Here is a 7663-nt window from a genome sequence, read left to right as displayed (position 1 = left end):
GCTGTTCCCACAGACCCTCTTTTACCCTGACTCACAGGGTCTCAGATGTCAATCAGGTTGGGATGATGTAATCCCTCCACCAACCAGCCCACTTTGCCCGAGGGCTTCCACGAAGCACAGTATTTTAATACACAATCCCATCTCCAAGAGACAATGGCCGTTTCCCGTAGCTTTATATTGCCGGGGGGGGGGGGGGGGGGTCAAGACATTCCAAACGTCTCTCTCTCATTTCCTGGGTCTCCTGACCGAAATCAAAAGAGATCCTGTGATTCTCAAAAAGGAGGGGGCTGCAGGCGTAACATGTTATGTAATGTTCATTCTCCATTCAGACCAATAGGACCATCTCGGCTGTACACAAACTCCCATCTCTCTTCACCAATGTATATTAATTGGGTATCCCTGTGCCCCTGGTCCACTTCACCAGGAGGCTAAAGAAATTTGCCATGCCCCTGTCAATGCTCTAGTATTTTGTGTGTGTCATTCTGAATATTTCTCTTATTGAACCAGTTAGCTGTTTAATTCATCACTTGGTGGAGAGGACTATTTCTGACTCAAAGCCAAAGTACAGCTGGCAGATCTTTGCTGGGATTAGAATCTGTAGGATGGGAACCAAAACAGCGAACAGAATGCTGGGAGAGTTCAGTCTTGATGCAGAGTTTCAAACCAAAGTTTCAGCTTACACCTTTTGCCTCCACAGACACTGCCTGACCCAATTTGAGCTCTTCTGGCATTCTGCTCATTTGAGATTCCAGCATCTTTTTCGACTTCGTAGATAGGGCCTCTTTCCACTGCTTAGAGAAATGGTATGATTAAGCACAAAGGAACCAAGGGAATATATTTACATCAATATCATCTGGGAAGCTCAAAAGCTGGCGAAAGCAGTTTCAGTGTAACATTGAAGGAAAACTTCACCAGACTTAGCCAAGGATCAAAAGTAAATGGGACATTGCTTTCAAAGAACTAGCAGTAGTAAGGGGGGCTGAAATGCCTTTCTTCTACTGTTAGAATCTATGAAATTCTGCAAGCAGTTGTCTCAGAAAAGCTGGTACTCTTTTTGACATGACCTGTACAGCATGTAATCAAATGACCAGACGTGGAGGTCTTGACACAGAATGTTAACCTTAAACATGAAACTCAGTAAGAACAGTCCTGATGAGCAGGCAACTTTGTTTGTGTTGCTCAGGACCTGCTCTTTTAATTTAATTCAAATACGATGAAACATTTTAAATGCAAAAATAAATGTTTCGATAGGTATGTCTGCAGAGTCTTTGATCTCTGAGTTTCAACACAGATGTTATAAGTTAACTTATCACAAAATATTTTGTGTAATGCAGAATTTTTTTTAAGACATACAGCACAGTAACAGGCCCTTGTCGGAATGGGAATGGGAAGTCAAATTAAAATTAAGGTGGATGGCCACTTGGAGATCCTGCCTTTTGTGGTGGATGAAGTGCTTAATGAAGCAGTTTCCCAATCTACGTAATGTTCTCTGATGTAGAGGAGGGTGTACAGAAGACCCAGTGCACAGAAGAACTGGCCGCCCAGTTATGCTTCTGGACCCTCAGTCGCAGCATGACAGAGCAAACTCAGTAAGAACAGGGACACCAGGTGAAGGTGTTGCTATGTAGCAGAGGCCATATTTGAGTGACCTCCTGCGTGGCAAGCCAGACAGTGGTCCTATGGTGATCACTGCGCCTGGAAAGGAGAGGCTGTGGGAGATGCTTCACCTTCCTTAAGTGAGCAGGACGTCCAGCCCAGGATTCATACCATCTCCCAAACTGCAAAGTCCCCTCGCCTAAACCCCAAATATGTTAACTATTGCACTAAGTACCTCCCAAGCTTCCAGCCTAACCTCTCTTCTGAACTCAGACACTAAGTCTCATCGCTTAGTGCACTCTTAGAATTAGATTGACCCAGTTTCTTGTGGGTCCTCTGTAATAGTTCAATTTTCAGTCTACTGAAGACCTGACCACCGTCCAGCCAAATGGAATTTTCTCACACCAACCATTTACTGGGTTTCCTTTAATAAACTATTCAGGAATTAAGTTTTGAGATTTGTTTTGCTTTAGATTTTAGTTTAATATCTTATTTTTAAAAATTTCTCTGTCTCGAGGAATGTGATTGAGTCAGGTTTTGCATTTTCTCTTAAAGATCACTTTGCCCACCTCGTACAAAATGATTGATCCTCTCAACAAACAGGGTCTCGGTGCAAAATCCTCGTGGTGTCGTCTGCAAGCTCCCACTTCAAAGGATCATCAGATACAAGAGGGGATTATTCATTAGGGCAGTTGTAAACTCACTCTGATTGCTGTTCTCTTTAAAAAAAAATCATCTGCCCATTTCTCAAAGTCAATATAAAATACACAAAATGAGACAGAAATAATTTTCCAAATAAAAAGACTTTATTAAGATTCAAGTTAAGAATAAACCAAGAATCTGGACACATATATTTTTTTCTCTCTGAGCCAAGCAATTCCCGCAAAAGCCTTACTAAAATCCACCCCTAAAATTTCCCTACGGTCTGCAAGAACTGTAAAGTCATTTGCTGGCAGTGAAAGGTGACAGCAGACAGTCCAGTACTGCATTGCTCAAGTACACCCCCCACAAGTGGAAAGAAATTCAGTTTCAAGGCCACAAAGGTTCAGAATATTCTTTGTAAATTCACGATGTTGTGCAAAAGCAATATATTTTTTTCAAAGTTGCATCACCTCTAAGGCTAAAATTTAGCATGCAACCAAAGCATCTTCAGACCTGTATATGATGCTGACTCCAAGTGCTTGCCAGTGAATAAGGCACTGCCAGAGTAGACAGTGATGTTAAATGAGTGAGTGGTGGTCCGTTCACATCTATTTCCAAGTCACAAACATTTACTGTACATCCCCTCACCAACTTACTGCAGGGGTATCAAATACATTCCCTACATACTAAACACCCAACTTCCACAGTTCTTGTCCCATTATTTTACTGCAAGAGGTGGTGAAAACTTTTCAAATGATTTTGATTATGAATAGCCTGGAGTATATCACGTGCAACACTGGATCGACTTACTTTCATGGACTTCATCTGGTCAAGAGTTAAGTCAGAATTACAGCACCATTGGAAGGAATTATTGTTCTAGGTCTATCAATAACTAGTTTTCAATAGATGAATTTTGGTGCACATATGGCAGGAGTGATACCTGTGAGTGTGTGAGTAGAGGTGGGGGTGGGGGATGGGGAGGGGGAGGGGAGAGACACTGAGGGATGTCAAACTGCTGGGTGAACAGTGGTCTTTGATGCACTGTAGGCCATGGTCTCTTTTGGCACTTTGCTATTGCTTGCCTGGTGAGTGATGAGGAGGCAAATCCCTTTTGCTAGAATGTGAGGAGGGGTAGGGGGAGGGTTAATGTTTGGTTCTGCTTGAGTATAGGAAGGGGTGGGTCTTTTGGATCCTAACAATTTTCCTATCATTCATTCTTTGGGGTCTTTCTCCTATGTCGTGGATGTCTATGAAGAGTAAGAATTTCAGGTTGTACATTGTATACTTTCCGTGATATTAAATAGAACCGTTGAACATGTTGTAGTTTCTAAAAACAAGTCTGAACCAACAACAGGGGAAACTTGGAAGTACATCACTGTGATTATTACGATTATTACTCGTGATGTGTTTTAGCTGAATTGAGTGAATTAAATACTCATTCACTCACGTATCCTTAAATTGTGGAGTAAGTTGCTGAATTTCTACTGGCACTGGCAAACCCAAGGCTTCAATGCATTGCAGCTAGAATATGTGAACGAGCAGAGAGGGAGCACCAGTGTATTTCCTTCACATCACTGCACCTGGAACTTAGCTAGAGCCTTTTGCAGAGGGCTCATTTCCCACATGGTTGGATCCCAAGCAAGGAACCAGCCAGTGAAAGTCAATGGCTCATTTCCCTGTTTCACGGTAATGATGGGAGTCCCCATGTCTCGTCCAGCCGGATCAGATTCCAGGTATTTCTTTGCTGTAAGGAAGCAAATGAATGAATGGAAAATTGATACAGGCTCAGTTTTACATCGGTGTTGAATGCTTCCCCCAGTTACTGAAACATCGCTTCCCCCACCCCCCCCTCCCGGCTTCTTCTCTCCTCCCCCCCTTCTCAAAGTAAACTGAGACAGAAGAGCACGTCTGGTGAAGAGGCTTGTCGTGTCCGCTCTGGGGCAGCTCACTCACCTTCGGCTCCAAGTAGCTGTTTACATGAAGCCACACCCGGGTACACTATTTTGACTGGCGGGCTAAACCAGGTAAGGGTAGCCTCCCCCAGTGAGATAGGGGCGAGCCTATCTTAGCCTGTGATTTTGGCTCCAGCGGACTGGGCAGATGAAATCTACAGTGAGACCCAATGGCCAGGAAGGCGTTCATGCAATTCTTTGTGGAGAGCAAAGGGCATGACTCAGGCACAAAAGAAGTCAAGGTCATCCACTGCAACCACTGTAGACCCCAGTTGTGATGACTATTCATTCCACCGGACCCGAACGTCCAAGATCGAGAGGGTGGAACTGCCCCAGGGCGATGGATTTTCCACTTTAAAAGCTCTCCTCCACAGGTTTCATTGCACTTTCAGAAGAACTACATAAATCTGATTGGTTGTTGTATCCAACAATGACAATCAAAATGAATTTAGATAACTGCCAGAACTAGACTTCTTCGCAGTAAGAAAAGAATCCAGACTTTGTGAGGAAAAATTAATTCCTTGGTCCCCACTACATCTCTTTGCTGTAACTTTAACCCCTCTTGTTTCAAACACTTCTACACTGGAGAAATATCAACTACACTGGCCTACATTCTTCATGGTCTTATAAAACTAGAAATACTCATGCAACTTTTCTCTTCATCTATAATTCTGCTGAAGTGAGGAAAACACTGAAGCCATAATCTTGCTTGTGAGACAACATTCAAATGGATTGAGTTAACTCTGATCACATACACCCCAGAGATTATTTAGCCTGCATATCATATTAATGCAATATCGGTAAATAGTTCATGGTCATTCCGAACCCTTTAACACCCTACAATCTTTAGACTGTACAGCAAGTCACTGGGCCAATCTGAATTTGAGTTCAATGTACAAGTGACCTCCTGATGAGAGATAATGATGTCCAACAACCACGATGCCTGATATTGAAAAGAGCAACTGGGAATGGAAATGAAGTTTAAGTAGGCAGTACACGGACACCTCTGAGGAGTTCACCAATCCTTGTTTAAAATGGAGAAGTCCAAAGAGTGCCCCTCCACTTCTCCAGCTGACCAAAGCAATGGCTTCTCCTGAATTTTATTGTTTGTCACAATAGGGGGGGAAAAAGAGAGAAGCCAGCAATTCTGCAAGTTGTGCAGATTATACGTCAAGTATATTTCTAGCAAGTGCCACTACGACTGATTTTGCGTTTCCTGTATATTCACATCCTCCCCAGCTACTCACCGCATGTTAGGGACTCTGACTTTTCCACTTCATTGGCCTCCTTGCCAAGCCAAAGAAAGATCTACAAAAGTACGAAAAGAGAGAGAAAGAAAGAAAGATCACATCTCCTGATGGTACAAGTGATCACCACATTACAGCCATTCCAGCAACTAAAATTCACCTGCATAAAACTCACAGATCACCACCCAAAGATTACAGGGGATGCACAGCAGTGTAGGAGCTAGTTTAACGTTAAGCAGCGTCAGCGATTTGGGTTCAATTCCCACTGCCATCTGTAAGGAGTTTGCACGTCCTCCCCGTGACTGCATGGGTTTCCTTCTGATGCCTCGGTCTTCACCCACATTTCAAAAATGTAAGGGTTAGGGGTAAGTCGTGGGCGTGCTACGTTGGTGCCAGAAGTGTGGCGACCCTTGCTGATTGTCCTCAGCACATTGTCGTGCTGTGTTGGTTTTTGACGCCAGTGATACATTTCACCATGTCTTTTGATGTACATGTGACAAATAGAGCTAACCTGTACTTTCCACTCACAGAATATGGGTGGCACAGTAGCGCAGTGGATAGCACAACACTTTACAGCACCAGTAACCCCGGTTCAATTTTCCCCACTGCTTGTACTTTCTCCTCATGACCATGTGGGTTTCCTTCGGGTCCCACAATCCGAAGACATTCCATGTGGTACGTCATTGTAAACTGTCCCGTGATTAGGAAAGGATTAAATTGGGGGTTACTGGGCGATGCAGATTGAAGACCCAGAAGGGCCTTCTCTGCACTGTATCTCCATAAATAAATATGATAGAAAGTAAATGCGAATTTCTTTTCCAACTTTTGTTTCTTGACGTATGCAGAGTTGATACAGCCTTGTGTATGGGAAAATGCCAGCATAGATTCTTTCCTGGCCCCCTCTTGCAACTCTTTGTCCTGCTCCTCTCCCCATAGTCAGAACATTTCCTCCCCCACCACCCACCATGGAGATGGCAGAGCTGAAATTTATTAATTTATCAAACTGGGAGAAATCCTGAGAGCCTGCCAGGGTTACATTTAACCTTTCCTCAGGATGAGGCAATTTACTTGTTGGTGCCCGAATAATAGAGCTAACCAGAGGTCGTGGGGATCAGGGAGGGATGTAGGGGCAAGAGAAAGCAGGAGCATTGACTCAGTTATTTGCTGGGATCTCAGGGACAGACAGCAGCCAGCTGTACTGGAACTGGTCTGGTACCCAGGGCCACACTGGGAGATCCAGCCTGGCCAGGAACATACAGCACAAACCCTGTTTGAGGGTTAAGCACATCTGTACAACTTCAGCACCATTAGAAAGGAGGAACCGGACCATGAGATGTAGCCTGGATTTCGCACACCACGGGGGAAACTTTACGTCAGTGCGCGAGATGTCAAACGAGCCACAACTTACTTGATCCCATGTGTCCAACAGCATAACATCATCAACTGCCAGATCGTTCTGTGTGAAGTCTCCTGGGACTTCCTCAATCTAAGTGAGAAAGTACATACAGGTATTACTCTCAAAACACACCTGAAAGCCAACTTGGTAAAGCTTTAAAAATACAAGGTTTTTTTTTGCCAAATAATTTCAAATTCTCCCACAGTTCAAAGGGTTCCACTCACAACAAATGTCCCCGTTTTGTTTGAGCATCCAAACAGACGAATTGGGTGAGTAGCAACTTCATTTTTCAGTGATTTAGAGGTCTGGTATTCCTTCTTCCCACCGAGCTCTTTCCAGAAACTTTCTGTGTTTGGGTAGAAAAGAGAGTGAATTATAATCCTTGGATGGAATTTAAACAGTGGTCCTTCCAACTTCCAACTGACAGGTTCCTCCAACTCTCCACATTTCTTCAGCACCACAGAGCACGAGAACCACTGTGAACATTGCATCTGACACCTGCATGGAAATAGTATTACTTGAGGTGGAGACAAATTCTTAAGACATTAGAAGAATCAAGGGTTCCAAGACCATAGACGTAGGAGCAGAAACAGACCTCTTGGCCAATCGTGTCTGCTCCGCCATTCCATCAGGGCTGATTTATTATTCCCCTCAACCCCATTCTCCTGCCTTCTCCCCATAACCTTTGACACCCTTACTAATCTAGAAATGATTTACTTCCACACTGTACATAGTATGTACCCAAGGACTTGGCCTCCACAAGCAACTGTGACAATGAATTCCACTGATTCACCACCCTTGGTTTGAAGAAATTCTTCCTTCCTGTTCTA

At 43.8% G+C, this 7663-nt stretch overlaps 1 protein-coding gene across 1 annotated transcript in view; it reads right to left on the bottom strand.

The window, feature by feature from the left end:
- Positions 1-2380: 2380 nt before the first annotated feature.
- Positions 2381-7663, bottom strand: part of LOC132401750 (scinderin-like) — a 42772-nt gene continuing 37489 nt past the window's right edge. Inside the window, exons 14-17 of the mRNA XM_059983916.1 lie at positions 7058-7179; positions 6846-6923; positions 5438-5498; positions 2381-3982 (exon numbers count right to left, since the gene is read on the bottom strand). Of these exons, the coding sequence (XP_059839899.1) occupies positions 3810-3982; positions 5438-5498; positions 6846-6923; positions 7058-7179 (434 nt within the window). The 3' untranslated portion in view covers positions 2381-3809. The remainder of the gene's footprint in view (positions 3983-5437; positions 5499-6845; positions 6924-7057; positions 7180-7663) is intronic.

Source organism: Hypanus sabinus, chromosome 11 (assembly GCF_030144855.1).
Source record: "Hypanus sabinus isolate sHypSab1 chromosome 11, sHypSab1.hap1, whole genome shotgun sequence".
Lineage (NCBI taxonomy): Eukaryota > Metazoa > Chordata > Chondrichthyes > Myliobatiformes > Dasyatidae > Hypanus > Hypanus sabinus.
The sequence above is the reverse complement of the archived record's forward strand: the minus strand, read 5'-3'. Positions and strand labels throughout refer to the sequence as shown.